The sequence below is a fragment of the Syngnathus typhle genome, linkage group LG13 (genome assembly GCF_033458585.1).
Source record: "Syngnathus typhle isolate RoL2023-S1 ecotype Sweden linkage group LG13, RoL_Styp_1.0, whole genome shotgun sequence".
Classification (NCBI taxonomy): Eukaryota; Metazoa; Chordata; class Actinopteri; order Syngnathiformes; family Syngnathidae; genus Syngnathus; species Syngnathus typhle.
In genome coordinates, this window is record NC_083750.1 from 3,669,892 (window position 1) to 3,690,548 (window position 20,657).

The 20,657-nt window shown below is 42.8% G+C and overlaps 1 protein-coding gene across 1 annotated transcript in view; it reads right to left on the reverse strand.

The window, feature by feature from the left end:
* Positions 1-3,712: 3,712 nt before the first annotated feature.
* LOC133166056 (receptor-type tyrosine-protein phosphatase mu-like) overlaps positions 3,713-20,657 on the reverse strand; it is a 110,891-nt gene continuing 93,946 nt past the window's right edge. The window contains exons 23-34 of the mRNA XM_061296042.1: positions 19,778-19,814; positions 16,126-16,223; positions 14,342-14,458; positions 13,950-14,104; positions 13,740-13,875; positions 9,994-10,143; positions 9,706-9,879; positions 9,209-9,340; positions 8,006-8,131; positions 4,925-5,088; positions 4,489-4,624; positions 3,713-4,289 (exon numbers count right to left, since the gene is read on the reverse strand). Of these exons, the coding sequence (XP_061152026.1) occupies positions 4,236-4,289; positions 4,489-4,624; positions 4,925-5,088; positions 8,006-8,131; positions 9,209-9,340; positions 9,706-9,879; positions 9,994-10,143; positions 13,740-13,875; positions 13,950-14,104; positions 14,342-14,458; positions 16,126-16,223; positions 19,778-19,814 (1,479 nt within the window). The 3' untranslated portion in view covers positions 3,713-4,235. The remainder of the gene's footprint in view (positions 4,290-4,488; positions 4,625-4,924; positions 5,089-8,005; positions 8,132-9,208; positions 9,341-9,705; positions 9,880-9,993; positions 10,144-13,739; positions 13,876-13,949; positions 14,105-14,341; positions 14,459-16,125; positions 16,224-19,777; positions 19,815-20,657) is intronic.

Consider the following 20,657-nt stretch of genomic DNA (forward strand, 5'->3'; position numbering starts at 1 on the left):
CTAAGCGGTTCAGAAAATGGATGGATGGATGAATTTTACGTTCACGGACTTAAGTAGGAGTCACAATTTGGGTGCGTATTATACATGGGTACAGGCTTTTTTCCAGCATCAACATGCCATTTTTAGGGTGCGTATTATACCTGGGGGCGCATTATACATGAAAAAAAACGGTAATCCTTTATAAAAATTAAAATTGACTGACACAAACGTGAGTTCTTCATGTTTTTATTGAAAACAACATAGTGCTGACACCGTACGACATGGGTTTTTCCCTTTCCAAATAAGGGGTCGTCACTAATTATTTGTGTTTAGATAAATGTCTGAGCTATAATGGTGTAATTAATGATTAAAACTTGAAAGTATCTGTTTATTGTATTCGTTTATATGTTTGATAAAGACAAAGCCATCACAAAACTGTTATAATTATTTTGATTTTGATCTAAATTAGCCTTGAATAAAGACTAAGCAGTCACATGAATTACCGTTTCTTTTGTGTATAATGCGTCCCCATGTATAATACGCACCCTAAAAATGGCATGTTGATGCTGGAAAAAAGCCTGTACCCATGTATAATACGCACCCAATTTAAAAAAGAATTTTTTTTTTTTTTTTAAATCCCAATGATCGTCACACACGCAGGGAGGCAATGGGTCCCATTTTTATAGTCTTTGGTATGGTCTTAACTAGGCTGGATGTAATTTTTTTTGTTGCCGTTGATTTCTCCGACTGCCCGTAAAGGCACCACCGCGGTTAGTGCGGACATGTGAAAAAGGCGTGCGGACGTGAAAAAGGGATGGGAGAGACGTTGAAGAGGAATAAAAACACCCTTGGAAACCAAAACTTGGCCCTCGTCGTGACTCGGAGGCGCAACAAATGTTTCGGATTTGTGTAGGGTACATTGTGACAGCAAACAAGCAGGTGATCGAGCAAGCGTCTGATACGAGAGCATTGCGGTCGTATGGAGCGTGTTTGAAGTGAACAGCAGAGACAAAAGGAACAAGGCAAAGTGTTGTGAAATAAAATATTACCTGTAATACGCATTTTGTTATTTGCTGATTGTATTAAACTATCACATTCATTGCTCATTAGTAAATAGCTGACGTGTCATGCGCATCCGTTCTGCGCAGCTGACCCATATTGCGCATGCGCTGTTATACTGCCTCGGTATGACGTCCGGTCCACGATGGAGATTAAAAAACAAACAATATTTGACAATAACACACCATCAAGGATTGCACCATCGCATCAAACGATGTGTCGTCAATTATGAGTTTTACTGACTAAGTGTGTTGGGCAGGATGGCTGAATGCGATGCGCGATTGACAACAAACAAGAAGAAAGGTGATTTCAAGTTTTATTTCGAGGGAGATTTGTCATGTCTCGTCCCCAGTTTTGCTATGTGTCTAGGTTGCCATAGTTTCTGTTCGCGTCGCCCCTCCCTTCCTGTGTCACCTCAATCAATGTAACGTGTTTTGTATTTAAGTCCTGTCTGCCCCTCGCTCACCGTCGGATCATTGCATGTGTTACTGTCATGATGTCTGTTTGGTTTCTGTTCCTGTCTTTGGTAATGTCACCCTGTCTTTTTGTTCCACGTCTTTGTCGGTCAGTCCTGTTGTTGGTTTTGTTGTACCATGATTTTCTTAAAAAAAAAAATAATAAATTTAAAAAATAATAAATTAAAAAAAAATTGTACCCATGTATAATGCGGACCCCAGATTTTAGGACAATAAATTAGTTAAATTTCGCGCATTATACACGGAAAAAAACGGTAACAGAAAAAATGGACATCTGGACTCGGACTCATGGTCAAGAGGCCGGACTCGGACTCGGTGCAAAAATCAGACCGAGTCCACAGCCCTGGTTAAAAATGTCTTTGTAGAAAGACCCCCTTCCAAATAAACACTTCACCTCAAACAAACACCAAGTGCTCTCCACATGTCAGTAAATCAACACACATCACGTTCAATCTTGCCTTCCCTGTCCATGGGGCAAAATAATTGATTTTCCAGAGATGTGAGCACTTGATGTGCTTATTGTACATCTGCACCGCATGATTGATCCCGCTCCTGGCTGGCAAGCGCTCGATGACGAGACTGCCGAGCAAAGCTGATGCCACGGAATTATTGGAAGGCGGCGATGAGCACCTGCGCCTGCTTTCTGCCAAAAAGAGTGGCCAGGTCTTTGGGGAATCAGGTAATGCTATTTGTAGCTTAGACTAGATCATGTGACCAGTCCAAATGGGGCAAATTGCATCAACTGTGACCATGCGCACTAAAAATAAATAGAATGACTGGAAATAATCCACCATCAAAAAGGCGCTGCGTCACATGTTACATTCAATTACTGGAATGTGATCATTTCCTTACAGCTCACTCATGCTTGCAAGCTGCCAACATGCAAAAAAACAACAAAATAATAAACAAAATGACAAATAGCAGTATATATATCATGCCAACTTGCATTACTTAAAATAATTAGAAGTAAAAAAAAAGCTTACAAAGCACACAATGTAGACGTCATATCATTAATGTGATAAATGCAATGGCTGTCTTACACAATAAAAACAGAATGAGACATACTCCAGAGAACAATACTAAAAAAATCTTCAGCAAGCTGTGCATGTGTGGGCCCTGTGGATATTTTGTCATGATAACTGCCAACTTGCACAGTAGAAATAAACATAGCTAGAAAACAACTTTCCTCTTTTATGGTTATCATCACAGATTCTATCATATCAATTAAAATGGTAAAATAAATGATAAAAATGGATTTGCATTCGTAAAAAACAGTACCACGTGTGATGTAGGCATTCACCAAGCTCATGATCTGGTGACTTTGAGTGTGTATGGCTTTATGTGTATGTGTTCGTGTAAAAATTCAAAAGTAGGCCGCCATGAAAAATGAAAAGATATTCACACTGCAGCAGCACCGGGCAGCCTGAAATATACTGAGGTGACAATTGCGAGAAGTTTCAAGGTGCAACAAAGTCAAACAAGTCGTAGTTTAGCATGAACATATAAAATGGTCGCTCATCATCATCAGCAGCAGGCGGGCAGAGAAACCGCAACCTATTTGCAGAACTTGAGCATTCTTTCAATAAACCCAGAGTAACAATGTAATTTAGCGTTGTACTGCCCTCTAGTGGTGGAAAGTCTCACAACAGTGAGACATACTCCAGTTTCTGTAGGCCAAGACCATCACGATCTCATCCACACCATTAGGTACACACTTGCATAATCTGAAACCAATGCAAGAGATGTTGAAAGGCAAACAACTGCAAAGATGTGCTGTTTTTCCATTATTTTTTGCATGGAAAGGATACATTTAAATTACAGAAACTAGATACTATATCATGGGTGGCTTGGTGGAGCACTGGTTAGCACGTCTACCTCACAGTTAGGAGGGTGCAGGTTCGATTCCACCTCCGACCCATCCTCCCTGTGTGGAAGTTTGGATGTCCTCCCTGCACCCGCGTGGGTTTTCTCCCACATCCCAAAAACATGCTCGGTAGGCCGATTGAGCACTCCAAATTGAAAAAACTGGATGGATGAATGGATGGAAACTAGAGCAAATTTGTGTGTGAACAGTTCCACAACAATCCAACAGATGCCCTCATAACGCCTTTTTTCACATGCACGCACACAGAAAGACACGCTGACACACTTCGTACTGTATTACATTTATAGAACAGTTTTTCTCTTTACAAGCCGTCATACAGGAGGACCAAAGGAAAACACACACAATACGGTCCATAAACCCAAAACTATATTAACATATGATTGTCACTCACTGCCAGTCACAAATAAAGTTGAGAAATAATAAATAATCTACAGAAATCTGTACAATATGCACACAGAGATGAGAGTAGCTTTGGGTGCCCCGTACAAGGAAAAGAAGCGAACGTACACGAGTCGCGACTTCACAGCAACATTCAGCCACTTTTTTGTTTCTTATTTCAACATTTTAATGAATTCATCACCAGCGCAGCTTAAAAAAGAAAGAGAAAAAAAACAATGACAAAAGAAGTAGAAGAAGAAAAGGAGGCCATTTCATTATGTACACACAGAACAACACGTTCCCATTCCGTAAATGTTTGATGCTCGCTGTCCAGTCAGGATAAAAACAACAAGCGCGAGTCATTGAGTAAAATAGTGTGTTTGTGTCGGCTCACTGCCGAACAATACACTTGGCACGTCGGACACGTCGTCAAAGTCTTTGGAGTCATACTCTCCGAGTTAGCCGGAATTCAAATATTCCAGAGCCACTTCGTAGCAGAACTTGTACTGCTCCTGTAACGAGGTCAAATGAGTGCGTTGAACTTCAGAGTGCAAGTATTTAAAATCAATCAAAAATATAAAATAAAATATGAGAATGGCTTTTACATTAAGTTACATTAAGGCACTGCAGCTGATGAAATAATGTTGATCACTCAAAATCAAGAAGGTTATTGCTCTTAATTTGTAGGTGTAGCATTGAAGACAGGCTTACCAGCAGGTCCACCATGTTGGGCTTGTTGTTCCTTAGTGTCTTGACGGCGTGAAAGACATCAACTGCATGCTGGTGCTGCAGCATCTCACACACTATGCTGATGGCACAGAAGGTCCCGCTTCGCCCGCCGCCATTCCTGAAATACAATTGAGTTACAATACAGTTCCAAGTTTCTTAAAACGATGTAACGTTGCATTATTTTATTATTCATCAATACAATTATTACATTTTAACCTTATATAAAACATTCATAGATGTGTGTATTTAGATTTGATTTTATTAGAAAATCTCCTCGACATTTTAAAATATTAAAAAAATGGGATATTTTGCTTGCAGTTCTATTTCTTGGGTAGAGAAAATTACTGGTGCAGTAAACACATAAGGCCACTAGATGTTAGTGTTTCCTCGCAAACCAAATATTAGTTGGTGAACTTACAAACAGTGGACCACAGTGCGTCCCTCGCCGCCGTCGTATTCATCCTGCCACTTGTCCACCTGCCGAATGAGCTTAAGGAAGGAGCGCTTCGACATGGGCGTGTCTCGATACATGGGCCAGCCCAGGAACTGGAACTGCTGCACCATGCGGTAGCCGTCCTGAGGCTGACCAAACCAAACATCACAAATAGGACGGGGTTAAGAACCACACGGCAGGTGTGAGTGTGGGACTCGTATCGGTCTCAGTGCATTCTTAATATGGATTCCTGATATGGTTTCCAATAGCTCTGGTCTCTCGGTCCCCTCTCTCGCTAGGGGCCCGAGGTGATTAACGAGGTAGCCTGCCCACACGTGTGTGAGATGCAAAAGCTAAGCGCGTCGTCCCTCCTGGGAAACCAACGTTGATGGATGAGCATGGTTACCGTGGGAGACGCAGAGTTAAGCAATCAGCAAAGATCAAGACGCTCTAAATCGCACCCGGACACCTCGATCGATATCTGCTGTCAGCGATCATGCGTGATTATATGGGCTTGGATGCAGCACACACGCATAAAATCTTTGGTGTCATCAAAACTTCTAAACGGCGCGCTGATCCTGTTTGAAATCACACTTTTGGGTAGTGAGTGAATAAACATGGAAAAAAGACAAAAAGTATTTTGGGTATTTTGTTATTCACTATATATAAAATAAAATTCAGGCAATCATTACTTAGGGCTAAACAATCAACTAGAATAGCGATTAAACTCATATAAGAAAATGAAGCATATGAAAAGAAAGGAAGTTATGCTTTTCAAGAAAAAATGATGGATTTAAGACATTTGTTAAAGGAAAAAAAACAAGAAACAAAATGTATTGTGTTGAAAATTGAAAAAAAAAAGTAAATTTATTTAATAGAAAAAAAATATCTTTTAAAGAATTTCCTTTCAGATTTAGATGTAATTTTTGAGGCTAAAAACGACATTCACAAAAGCGTAAAAAGAAGTTAGCAAATATTTTGGTAATATAATTGGTCATTTTGAAAATTTTGTTAAATTAACTACCATAATTTTCTGACTATAAGTTGCGTTTTTTTTCATAGTTTGGGTGGGGGGAGGGTGTTCGACTTATAATAAGGAGCGATTTATATGTGTTTTTTCCCCAAAATTTCCCCCCCCAAAAAATAAATAAGTGAAACCGCGATAAACGAACCGCAATGTAGCAAGGGATTACTGCAATTTGAATTTCAAGTGACGTCAGCAGCGCGATGTCGCGTCAGCAGCGCGGCGGTTGTTTACATAAAGGACAAAGATTGACTCGACAGAGCTCTCTTTCACTTCCGTGGATTGAAGTCGGGGGCCGGCGCTCGGCCGGGTGGCTGTCGAGGGACGGTGGATGGGGCTCGGACAATGCTTTTACGCACGCCCGGTCCTACTCTACCGAGCTGTCTTTCACCTCCGTGGATGGAAGTCGAGGGCCGGCGCTCAGCCGGGTGGCTGTCCGGGGACGGTGGATGGGGCTCGGTCATGGCTTTTACGGACGCCCGGTCCTATTCTATGGAGCTCTCTTCCTCTTCCGTGGCTGGAAGTCCACGCCGCCACACGCCTGGAAGTTTGTTTTGTTAAATAAAGAGCCGTTTACAGACTGTTAACGCTACAATATAGGAGATCTGTGGAATAACGACGAGGCTGACGTCAGGGCGCACGCGCGGCGTTGTTCAGAGATAAAGGACGAGGAATTTGATCGATGGATTTAATGATTTAGAGTGCACAGATGGTTTGATAACATTATTGCTTATATAATAGTTATTTGATATAAAATTTATATATCGTTATAGTATGGGCCTGTGGAATATTTTGAAGTGCAAGAGCTGTCAGCGGCGCGCACACATTGTTGACAAAGGACGATTGATGGATTTAATGAATTGGAGTGACACAGATGGTTTTATTAACGTGTTATTTATGTAATTTTTTTTTTTAAATAACTGAATGTTACGTCAGGCCCGTTCTCAGCTCCTGGTTTGTGTTTGTCACGTTAGCATACCGTATCGTTTAGCCTGTTGTTGCTCGTTCATGACGGTTCTTGGTGTTGGATTTTGTCGAATAAATTGCCCCCCAAAATGCGATTTATACTCCGGAGCGACTTATATATGTTTTTTTTCACTTTTTTGGGCATTTTATGACTGATGCGACTTATACTCCGGAGCGACTTATAGTCCGAAAATTACGGTACTTAAAGTTCCCATCAATTCATTATGTACACTTGCACAATCGACCCAAATAAGGACTGAACACTGAAAAGAAAAACAAAACACCAAAATGAAAACGTAAAAAAAACATTTGTATTTAACACAGGGGTGTCTAAACTACGGCCCGCGGGCCGCAGTTGGCCCGCGGTCTAGTTTTTATTGGCCCGCAGCAAATTCTGAAAACATAATTGAATATGGCCCGCACAAGAAGCTTGAGCTCACTTCTCAGTTTCAACACTAGATGGAGCCCGCCACACAAATGAAATCAAGCGAAGAAAAACCTTTACCGCGAGTCCCCAGAAATGGCTGCCCCCCCGGAAGAGAAGCGAACATGCAGCGTTTGAGGTCCCATTAGCTGACCCCCCCCGAAGAGAAGCGAACACGCAGCGTTTGACGTCCCAATTTGCATGAAATGTTTGTAGTTAAAAACTAAAAAACTATTGGCACCCGGGCCCCTTCACGATACTAAATCTGGCCCTCTTTGCAAAAAGTTTGGACACCCCTGATTTAACATATCCATCTTAATTGTTTTATAATTCTTCATTTTTTAAATGAGTATTTTTTCCACGCTGGCAAAACGCCAAGTTTTAAAAACAACTTTCTTCAACAATGTTGATTGCACTCCTTTGGGGTTAAAGAAAGAAAAAGCACGTGAGAGCTAGCGTAGCGGCATCCTCGCTAAAGAACAGAAGGCCTCGGCCTCAGCACAGCTTGAACGGACAAATGGCGGCGACTGAGTGGGACGTGTGAGGTGCGCAGGCAGAATAACTTGGCGCAAGAAGAAAACAAGTTAGAGAAAAAGTCACTAAAAACAGAAAAGGAGAGAAAACAAGCTGAGCATTTTATGGGTGCGCTCACCCTTGCTGCATTGTAGATGCGGAATATTCTGCTGATGATGTCCTCCTCCAGGTCGGCGGACACAAATTCCACCTGGATGGGGCCGTGGCGGTGGACGCCGTTTTCGGGCCAATACTGCGGGCACAGCTACAAAAAAACACCACAGAAATAAGTACTTTTAGGCTTTTTATTTTTATAGACAACATATGTGTCTTTCCAAAGGAAATTATAATTCAAGACAAAAGTTGTACTACATTGGTATTTAAATTTCTAAATAATGCATATACTCATTCTACTTGGCGGAATTTCATTTTTCGCAGGTGGTTCTGGAATGCATCTCCTACGAAAAACGAGGGATCACTGTGCGTTAAAAAAGGTCACACACTTGAGAGGTAAAGTAAAAAAAGTAGACATTTTCAAGATAGTGGAAAAAAATAGATTCAAAATAAAAGCAAATTTTTCAAATGGGGACACAGCATATTTTTGCAAAGAACATTTTGGACTTCACTTCGGCTTTTAAAAAAAACTCAAATGAAGGCATCAGCCATATTTGCAAGTTTAAAAGCTTGCCTCTGTTGCCTTTCCCTTTTCTCACTTCCCTAGAGATGAATGAGTGTGTACGTTATGTGTGTTTTGTGTGTTTTGTGTGTGTATCCCACTTGTGGGTCATGCCACACTGAGAAATGCTTGGTCACACGACAGCAAACAAGAGAAAACAAGCCCACTTGAGAAGAGTTGAGAATGCACACTCACAAGCATGAATACAGTACAACGTGTGTGTGTGTGCTGATGTGTGACAAGCACAAATATAGATGCTGATGCCGAACACGGTACGTTCCCTTGCCGCCATCGACAGCTGCACTTCCTGCCTTCCCACGTCGGTGTGCTACAATGAGAATATTGAATGAAAGACGCTCTCCTTCCTTCACCCGGGGAGGGAGGAAGAGTGGGAGGAACGATGGCTTTGATGGGCGGGTGTTATGACAGAGCCTCGGGCTGAGAAAGGTGGAGAGCGACCGAAGCTGATCACTCAGCTCATTGACAACACGCGCACACGCCCAAACTGAGTTTTTTACCCACAGTGCATTGCTACACAACACACCGCGGCCTCCGCTGGGATTTCGAAACTTTTCTATGGATTTTGGCCTTTTCCAGTTTTAAGTTCAATTTTATTTCTTACATTGTTTTAACAATATTCCATTCATCCATCCATCTTTTGCATACCTGAGCAGGGTCGACATCGTTGAGCATGACGATAGAGGTGCAGTGGTAGTCCAGCACCAGCCTCCAGAAATCCTTGACTGTGTTGGGAAGAGGATGCTGTGTCACGATGAAAGCCGACGGCTGCTTGTAGCTCTGTCGGGACGGACAGCAACAGGCATGTTTGGAATATTTTGGACAAAGTCGGAAGTGCACAAGCATTAGCGCGTCGTGTACAAATTCCATAACACGGAGGAGATTTGATGTTTCTCCAAACGCTGACAGGACGACCATCTGGCAGTCAAAGCGGACACGCCAGATGGTTGCTTTGACCAAAGACACAGGAAAGCGACACAAACCTCTTTCAAGGCCATGACTGTTTACAAACTCTTCTTTGCCATTGTTTGCTAGCTCATACTAAACAATTTGGGGGCCAACCCGGTTTACAAACACTTTACACTCCTTTAGAATTGTAACACATGAGCAGCCACAAGTCAGTTCCAATAAAAGTCGTCTCTTACATCCATGAGAGCAGCGTTGATGTAGTTGGAACTCTCGCCGTCGATGGTGATGAGGAAGGGCAGGCAGCGGTCGGGCGGGAGCACATCCATGCAGCGGTTCTTTTCATGGTTCCTGGGCAGCAACGCAATGCTGCAGTCCTCCACCCTCAGCGTGGGTGTCACCATATTCAGAGTCTGAACCAACGAAAAAAAAACAGCAAGCCTGTTTTATCCTGACAAGCTAACAGTGTCCATGATGTACTATTTCTATTTTTATTATTTTTTACTGCTGTCATTGGGAAGGCCTACCCGAAACTCCTCTTTAATGGGGCTGGAGTTGGTCTGCGGGTCGAGCCGGTTCATGTCGTAGTACACGGAGCGTAACTGTCCGGCGGGGATGGTGGTGTCGCCGCATAGGCACGCTTCCAAGATGGCGTCGTGGATGAAGACATACTGCTCCTGCGAGACAGGGCATCCTCATTGCAAATCCGTCAGGGAATAACGTACAGGACAGTCGGCCCCAAATTTGACCAGCGCCATAATTAACGGGAAAGATGGCGCAATGATGTCCCTCTCGAAACCTTTCCATGAACTGTCCCCTCTGCGCCTCCCCAGGCTGTTTACTCTGACTAATGTTTGTCTTTGATTTCGTTTTTAAAGGTCACATGACATATTTTGTTGCGTTTGGTTTTCACTGCAGGAACTGTACTACCTCCAATACTTTGACCTTTTAAGAACCCTCTCTGACCCAAATTCACACTGACAACCCCTGGCCCTTGCCAGTTTACATTTTGAGTGCTTTTATTATTGTTTTGCTCAAAGCAACGCACCGCTTTTGATAACGCCTCATCCGTTGAAGAAAATAAAATGTGGAAAAACCAAAGTCTGCTTGAAAATAGGAAAGCAGATTTTTGATAACGCGGAAATCTATAGGTGTGCCTAATGAAGTGGCCAGTCACCATAAGGCGCAAAATATGCAAAAGGAAGCAGGAATTCCTCCGCCTCGTGCATCAATCAGTCAAGCCACTGTCACAGTGACAGCGCTTGAGGCTTGATGGAAATCTGTTCTGAAGTGACATTTTCAGCCGACACCCGCTTGTAGTCTGCCCCGTAAAATCCACACGCACGCACGCACGCACAAGGTCGTCGATGGGAGGCCTGCACAAGCGAACACGTGTCGACCTTTTGATCACAACGTCTGTGTGACGCTCAAGCCACAATCCGCCGAGCGGCACATAGCAATAAGCTAGCGCCAGCCAATCGCGGTGGAGCAGGCAGGTGAGCGAAAAACACCTGCAAGGCCAAGAAAAGAAAAAAAAAAGCTCTTTGGGTATACTTTGAAGGTCACTGAACTTAAGAAGTGAGTCACCGATAAAACGCTTACTGGTTAAGCTCAACAATGCTTGGCAATTAAAATCGTGTATTCCATATACATTTGTTTAATCCCTTCTTTGTTGTGTTTTATTCTGTGAGTTTTGATATTACTATTATTACATTTTTCTAACTTTAGAAATATACTGTACTATACACAAAATCAAGAAAATCCCCAAAAGTCAATTATTTTGTTTTTAGTGTATTATGGTTTTAAATGTATTAATCAGAAAATAATAAATACCGTATTTTTCGGAATATAAATCGCATTTTTTTCATAGTTTGGGTGGGGGGGGGCGACTTATACTGAGGAGTGACTTATATATGAATTTTTTCACAAATTTAAAAAAAATAAAAAATAAATGAAACCGCGATAAACGAACCGCGATGTAGCAAGGGATTACTGTAATTTGAATTTCAAGTGACGTCAGCAGCGCGACGCGTCGGGCGGTTGTTTACATAAAGGACAAAGATTGATCACGGGATGACAAGGATGACGAAAGCAGGTCTGTGGACTCGGACTCATTTTTGCCGGACTCGGACTCGGTGCTGATTTTGACCAAGTCCGACAATAAAAAACATACGTTAAATTTTATTTTCATCATGCTGCTGAGAATGCGCGTAGGAATACTGTCCACAGCCCTGCTTGCTTGTTATGAAGACAAATTTAGTTGTTGCGCCCGCGCCTGCCAGCGTGCGTACGTGCACGTAGAAGACCCACAATGCCCCGCGCACAGCCAAGAAGAACCCGGGCGCAGCGAGAGAACAATGTTTTGCCTCTAGATTTGGGGGGGAAACGGAGCGTAAGTTACGATCACGATGAGTTGCACTTAGGCTAATGTTTACAGCTTATATCATTGATGTGTTTCGATAGTGTTGGGGTCGTCACTAATTATTTGTGTTCAGATAAATGTCTGAGCTATAATGGTGTAATTAATGATTAAAACTTGAAAGTATCTGTTTATTGTATTCGTTTATATGTTTAATAAAGACAAAGCCATCACAAAACTGTCATTATTATTTAGATTTTGATCTAAATTAGCCTTGACTAAGCAGTCACATGAATTAACAGAAAAAATGGACAGCCGGACTCGGACTCGTGGTCAAGAGGCCAGACTCGGTGCAAAAATCCGACCGAGTCCACAGCCCTGGACTACCGGCATCATTAGTGTTTCTAAGTGACACGGTGGACGAAGAGTTTGAAGGATTTAAGGATTTGGAGTGACACAGAAGGTTTGAAAAACTATTATGGCTTTTATGCACGTCCGGTCCTATCCTATGGAGCTCTCTATCACCTCCGTGGATGGAAGTCTAGGGCCGGGTGGCTGTCCGGGGACGGTGGATGGGGCTCGGTCATGCCTTTTATGCACGCCCGGTCCTATTCTTTGGAGCTCTCTTCCACTTCCGTGGCTGGAAGTCCACACCGCCACACGCCTGGAAGTTTGTTTTGTTAAATAAAGAGCCGTTTACCAAACCCACGTCTTTCCTTGAACTTTGTTAACGCTACAATATAGTTATATAGTAGATCTGTGGAATAACGACAAGGCTGACGTCAGGGCGCACGCGCGGCGTTGCTGACAAAGGACAAGGAATTTGATTGATGGATTTAATGATTTAGAGTGCACAGATGGTTTGATAATACTATTGCTTATATAATAGTTATTTGATATCTAATTTATATATGGTTATATGGGCCTGTGGAATATTTTGAACTGCAAGCGCTGTCAGCTGCGCGCACCCATTGTTGACAAAGGACGATCGATGGATTTAATGAATTGGAGTGACGCAGATGGTTTTATTAACGTGTTATTTCTGTAATCGTTTTTTGAATAACTCTGAATTTTACGTCAGGGCCGTTCTCAGCTCTTCGTTTGTGATTATGTCACGTTAGCATACCTATCGTTTAGCCTGTTGTTCTTGGTTCATGACTGTTCTTGTTGTTGGATTTTATCGAATAAATTGCCCCCCAAAATGCAATTTATACTCCGGAGCGTTTTATATATGTTTTTTTTTCCCTTTTTTGGGCATTTTATGGTTGATGCGACTTGTATTCCGGAGCAACCTATAGTCTGAAAATTACGGTATATATTTTTCCAAAATCAAGCAGCATTATTTGTCTCTGTATTATCTTAAATAATGTTATTATTTTCTTAGATTTCTTTGTAGTTTTTTTTTTTTTTTTTTTTAAATCAACAAATATTTTACTATAAACTCAGAGCAGCCAATCACTATGAAGCAGGATGCCAAGCAAAAAAAAACTGAAGGTCATTGAACTTGAAGAAAGAGTGAGTCAGGGTGAGCAGCGCTCGGGCAGCAGTGGCACTGAAACGCTTTGCCATTAAGCCCAACGACGCTTGCCGATTTAAAAGGGAATTACGAGCAAACGATGCGTTCAAGTGGCACCAGATGGCTGCCGTTCAGGAAAGTTCTTTGCCCGCTTATAAGCCTCAAAAGCTCTTTTATGACAGCGGGACATGCCAAGCGAGCGAGCGGCGCAATAAAGCGTTTTTGTGAGGTGCGCTCAGGTGAAAGTGGGAAGGAAATGTCACCTACATTTGCCTGAATAAAAAAAAAAACTGATGATGTCAGGAATCCATCAAGCCTGATACGAGACACTGCTATTTGTCTTTTGAGGAAAATGGAGATGATGGAAAAAGCTTTCGATAGTCCCGGAGGCGGCCTACCTCAGTCTGGACCATATTGACCCGGCGAGATCGCAGCTCTCGAACACAGTTGTAGATGTCCACCACACCTTCGCGTTCCGCCATGTCCAGCATGATGTCAATGACGATGAAGCAGCCCGTCCGACCGGCGCCGGCACTGAGCAGAAGCAAAGATCATGTTCAATGATCAATATAGACTTAAATGTTAAGCTGTGATCTTACTGGGCGTACCTGCAGTGCACCACCATGGGCCCTGCATTGCTCAAGGTCTTGGACTTGACGCGGCGGATGAAGCCCAGCAGCCCCGTGGAATGGTAGGGCACGCCGTGATCCGGCCAGCCCGTGAAGTGGAACTGACGGATCTCTCGTATCTCGTGAGCACCTCGCTGAGGGGATGGTGACGCACAGACGGGTCAAATAAAGAAACCCAGAGTTCCTTGCAAACGCGGTGAAGCAGCATTTAAATGCTTTTATCTGCGCACTATTTTGAATGACACAATCATTGTGGAAATCCATGAGCTGACTTTTTTTTATTTCGACTGTGGATTAATTTTTGCTGTTCTGTGCATTTCTATTGTGTAAGGCGACGGCACTCATGAATCATCGCCAGGACGCGAGCGTACCTTCTCCACGGCAAAAGTGCGGATGACGTACTCGGAGAGAAGTTCGGTCTCAATGAGCGTCACCTTGATATCTCTGTAGATCTCTGTGTCATCCGGCCAGTATTTACAACACTTCACCTTATAAAAAAAAGACAAAGGCTCCATAAATCGTATCTGATGAGTGCAGTAAAGTTGGACTTGTAAAAAGGGTAATTGGCACGACACGCCGCCCGCCTGACGTCTCGGTTCTTTGGGCACGTCAGAATGAGTCGGGCGGCCTCTTGTAAAGCCCCATCAGCAAAGGGGCGAGGCCGGGCTCCATTCGCACGTTATTGCTTTCCATCCGGCAGTGTGTCGGCCATGTGAAAATGAGTTAAATGGTAGAGAACTTGAGCGGCCGGGGAGAAAGAACATGAAAAAATGCATGAGGGGAGGGAGGTGGCGGCCCAATAATGATGTGAAATAATAAACCCTGGGCTGTTAAGAACAGATTTCCCTACAGGAATCTAAAACACTCCAGTGGAAATATTACTGGTATTAGCCATAATAAGAGTGCAGAATTACCCACCCTCCTCCTACTCTTCTTCAATTAAACTGTTGCTAGTCAGGGAGATGGAGAGATGACGAAGAACCACGTTTACCGGTCCTCTGAGGAGCTCATGAACTGGTTAGCAGTGAAATGAGAATTTCAGAAAACGCACGCACACGCGCACGTGGGGGTTGACTCATCCCAGGACGACGACCACTTCCAGCCATTCGGATGTCGGAATGACCCACTCCACTCGGGCACAATTGGCCTCATTAAGGGCTTCGTCTTTTACCCAGACTGGATTTTTTCCACTCATTATGTTCGTTTGGATTGTGCACGGTGGCAGTTGTTAATGAGTAACAAGAGGAAAGAACGCATAATCATGCCATTTACAATTATGTGATTGGCATGTTTTGGATTTTATTTTACGCATTTATTGTTTCTGCTGTGGATCATTTACAATTGAGAATAATCTTGCACATTTTGCTTTCTAACTTGACAAGGAATGATAATAGTAATCCTGCATGTGTGCCAGTGCAAGTAGATTTTCTTTTTCTTGTAAATGTCTTAAAGCGAACAGATTATTTCCTATGGGTAAAAACTGCGGGAAGCCAAGTGAATTTGCTCACTTCTTCCAAATGAAAATCTGACTATCTCATACATCAAGGTGCACTACGACCCGCCTCCGTTTGGCCGTGGAGTGTGTGCGGCGGGGTATCCCAAAATTCATCAGTGAGCAGATGGCCCGCCGCGCTACGCTTGAGCGACTTTATGAGCGAGCTCGACTGTGCAGCGGCCATTGGCCGGGGATCATATAGCAGACGCTCATGGGACCCCCACGGGGGCGCAGAGAACGCCGCCCGCCGCCGCTAAGCAGGTGTGCAGAAGGTGAGGGGTGGGGCTCGGCGGGCGTGGAAGCGGCCTAATGAGGTACCAGGAGAGCGGCGGGCGAGCGCCGTGAATCATTGAGCAGCTCTGCTACGCTGCAAAATCAGCAGAATGTGAAAAAGGTGCGGTTGTTTCTCAGCACCTTTCAGCCACCGGGGTGCTTAAATTAACTGCTTGGTGCCGCTCTTGAACGCTGCTCAGCGAGCCAAGTGCAACACATTAAGGTCGCGGGAGATAATAACATGTCGTGCAATATTTAAAGAATATCAACGGTTCTAGTGACTCAATGAGAACCCTCCTCGCCGCCTTCATTTTGTCCAACCGCACAAGAAGCCCAGGAGGGGGTTCATGTGACCAGAGTCGGAATCGTAGCATGCATGCCACTCACCCGGCCTACTTCCACAAGGTTGGTCACCATGACGATGGCCGCCGTGTTTTCTTGCCACACCATCCGCCAGAAGTCCAAAACAGTTTCCTGCATGGGGCCTGCAGATGCAGATGAATTAGTTTTAAACTTGAGCTGCAATATGCATAGTTGACCAGTAGATGGCACTAGCAGCCATTCAAAGCATGAAGCGAAGCGAAGCAAAGTTTCATTCATTCATTCATTCGTTCATTCGTTCATTCATTCATTCATTCATTCATTCATTCATTCATTCATTCATTCATTCATTCATTCATTCATTCATTCATTTTCTAAATAGCTAATTTTCTCCTTTTCTAATGATTGATTATGGCAGTCCTAGTAAAGATTTCCAGATGGCTGTCATCTATAAAAGCGGACTTATTATTTTTGTGTTTTTTTTTTCAAAATTAGATATTTGCGAACATTTGCTTTCCTTTTGTAAAATGATTAACTTTTTTTGGCAATTTTTTTACACACCAAACCAGGAAATGAATTCTAGTTAATCTATCAATTCACGTCATCAATTGCCGAGTGGGGAGTTCACTAGAATTATTTAGGTTAATTAGAATGATGAATATTAGTTTAATCATGCATGCGAGTTTGAAATTATTACAAATTAATTAGGATATGCAAATCAAGTCAGCACCCAAGCCCCCAATCAACAGCAATTACCTGGAGAAATTTGTAATATTATGTAGACGTTCAAAGTTGATTATTGAAATGAACTCCTTGTTTTACTTGTAGACAGCGTGCACATAATTATATGTGATGAGAACCAGGTCAAAAACAAACACGGGAAAATTGTGAAACACTATTTAAATGCACATCCAACATCAATGATGACAGTGAGTATTTGAGGGTTTTTTTTTACGCTCCCACATTCGAAGCATGCAGCAAAAATTTTGCGTCTTGTTTCGACGCAAGATTGTTCAGAAGACGTTTTAGGTCTTCATCTCCTTTGATCTGTTTTACGTGTTGTTTTTCTTGTACCTGATTCTAGGAATGTTTTTTTTTGTTTTTTTCTCCTGCCAGCTTGTGCTTTGGAAAACAAAATCTAACAGTTTTATTTTAAAAAGACAAGCAAGAATTGACCTTGTGTTCCCTCTCTCTATTTTTTTTTTAATCGACAAATGTAAAATAACCGCTTGTGCTCGTCATTTTACAAAATAACAAAAGAAGAATTTCGGACTATCCGTAGCGTCAAGCCCGACTACCTCCCACGCTTGTCGTCCCCGTGGGAGCCAGCGAGGAGGAAAGAGGAGTTTGGGTGACGAAGAAGCGGGACAGCTGGTGTGTAGGTAGCTCATGAGCACACGGCATTATTATTATCATTGCGGTAAAAAAGAATAAAAACGTTGTTCGGTGGTACTCTGATGCAAAGTTGCATCCTGGAGGATTATTTATTTATTGTTCCATATGTGTGCGGGGATTGGTAGAGGAAGATTCTAACAGCAACAACTCGACTGGGAATTTATTTGAGCATTAAGAGACGAATGAAGTTACTCTTTTGAACTCTGTTGCTGACCAAAACAGCAGGACGTAAACAGACCCTCAGGTGAAATGCATGTTATAAAAAGGCCACTGGTATTCTAGATCAGCTTTTTAGTAGAAAACAATATCAACGTGTGGCCAACATTTGATGACTATTTTTTATTTCTGGTGAATTCTTTAGCACGAGCTTACACGAGCACATTAACGTGGCTAATGAGACTCGTGTGCCTATTTCGCTCTTTCTAAGTGGAGAACCTTGCCGAGGGGCCGCTCGCTCACATTCTAAGATTGAGGAAGAAGCGGAAGCGTTTGAACATTCACCCGCTTGGGGAATGCCAAGGTGAGAGCGGCAGTTTTTTTCTTTGTCTGCAAAGTTTGAAGTCTCGTATGATTTTGGCGGCGCAGCGTTTTGAAAGGAGGTGTGAGGTGGATGGGAATCCGAGTTGCCAAGATTCAAAATAAATTGATGGTTGTGGGAAATTTGAAAAATTATTTACTATAAACAGAAAGAAAAGGAAAAAGAAACAGGTGTTGGTGTTCTGCTTGAAATGATCAGCGACTCATAAAAACGGAGCAAGGTGAGACGATTGTTGCGGCGAGTAGATGAGCCGCAGTGCGAATACATCCAAATGGGTAATGAGGGCTTTTGAATGGAGTGACAGCTGTTGCACCTTTCGTTGTCGTCGTCACCTCGGTGGCGCCGAGGGACTCGTCGGGAGCTCCGAAAACTAATGAGTGATGCCATATTTGGCTTTGAGCTTCATCATCGCGTGTCACCGGATCGGCTGAGTGTCCAGCTGCGAGTCTCGGAGGGTCGACGTTTTGCTTCAGGCTTCTTATCATTAACAAAATAATTCCTAAAAAATATATTGTTCTCTTTGTCTTGGAGGACACAGATGTTTACATTTGGATTCATTTGACCAGGTAAATATAAATAGTCAGGCCTGAATGGAAAAAAAGCTTGACATTGTTCCTTTCAGTCTTTTAGCTCAAAAATAAAACTTCTCGCATATTTAATTTTTACAGAGGGCTTTTTAGGCAGGAAAACTCACAGGAATGACATTAAAAATGTCCTCTGCCATGTTATTTTAATTCTTTTGCACCGATCTGTTTACTTTGGGTTTGAATTTGTCAAGCAGCCCATTTAGACAGGCAAATTTGTCTGCGCCTGAATCAAAAGTGCCTTCTGCCATGTTGTTTTTACTCGAGTCATGATGCTTTCACTTTCGGTATAAAATGCTTTGATTAGACGCACCTAGATTTTCTGCGACAAAATATCACCTTCCGTTCACCTTTCTGTTTACTTTCTGTTTGAATTTTTAACAGGCATTTTTGGCAGGTTTTGTGTCATGTTACTTTTTCAGCTCAACATTCAATTTCCACAACAGACAGTTTAGGCAGAAAACTAGCCAGAGCAACACAACATTTCATCCAAACCTCTCGACTATCAAAAATCAATAAATTGATCGTGGAGAGACGGATTAGTCACGTGTGTGTGTGTTTGGCTGGACGACCAGCGTGATGCGAGCACGTTTGGTGAGCAAACAGAGGCTCGGCTTTAATTGAGACGCTGAGGAGTAGCTGCGCCGCGCTAATGAACAGCTAATTATGCAACTCCCACCACCCCCCAAGCAGCTTGTGAATGCATTAAGGACTTCTCTTCACTAAACAACAAATAATAAAAAAAAAGAAAGTCTTGGACTTTTCTTTCCTTTAGTTATCATTTTGAATTATTAAAGATGTGAGGCAATAAATACACAAGGTAATAAATTGCTAATGATTGAGCATCGGTCAATCGTTAACCTCCAGGCTGGCGATAAGTGTTCGTCGCCTTGCAAATCCGCCGGCCAGAGGAACACAGTGACAAAATGTGCCCGCAAATGTCAGATAATCCTTTTATTTTTTGTATTCATCCGGCAGTCTGATTAATTGCTCCTGCCAAACAGATGGAAGAGAGAGAGCATGACGACGCATGCCGCGACATCCCTGAGCGCGCGCGCACGCACTCACATGTATAGGCGACTTCGGTTTTAGTTCATTTGAATTTGCAAGGATGCAGCACGAAAATTCACTCTCATTCCATTTACATTATGTTTCAATTTTTTTCAGCAACATACTAGTCAGGCATGAATCATCTTCTTACCTTGAGTGGCAATGTAATGATTTGGCCTGTGGTAACCCTGAAAAAAGACAAGAATAAACAAGAAAGGACAATGTATGAGAAATAAACCTAGAATTTGTTTTTTTTCGATCTAGACTATTATGTGTATTTCAAAAGATCTGGACATCTACACACCGATCATATCTGCGTGACGTGCGCACACACACAAACACCTTTGGAGCGAGGCGCCAAAGTGTTGATAATCCCTGCAATACGACTAACAGCATCCGTCTTCACAACGGGCTTCCAGTCTGCGGGATTACGCTAATCCCTTCAGGTTGCGCTTGCCCAATTCCTTGTCTTCTCCCCGGAGACGCCAGGCGGGAAACAAAACATCAGGAGGATTTAAAGGCTTCCTTCCACCATTATCATCATCATCCTCATCATCCTCATCATCACCTTCCTCCTTCATATTCAATTGAGCTTGGACTCTGATGAACGCATGCGGATGCAAAAAAGATGCCTTCCTCGCTCTCCTTCATTTTTAATGACTCCTTTATCTTGTTTGTGCTTTCATGTGACGTCCTGTCAGGCTGCGTTGCCGCATTAGAGGCTCGTCAGGTGAGGAAATGGACACCGTAGAAGAAAAAGGTCACGAGTGGAATAAATCATGTGTCGAAAAAGGGAATAAAACATGCTTTAGGGTTGTTTGTGTTTTTTTGGGCTGTGATCATTTACATGTTGTTTTTAGTATTGCCGCACATTCTCGCCAGTTATTAGCGCGGCCTGTCTGAAACATTCAGCAAGCAGGAGTGTCCACCCGCAGGCCTTTATTTGTATTTTCTGACTGAATTAGCACACGGCTGCTAATGGGAGCTTCAAAGCACAACTGTAACTGTAACATGCAACCCGCTTTTTTGAC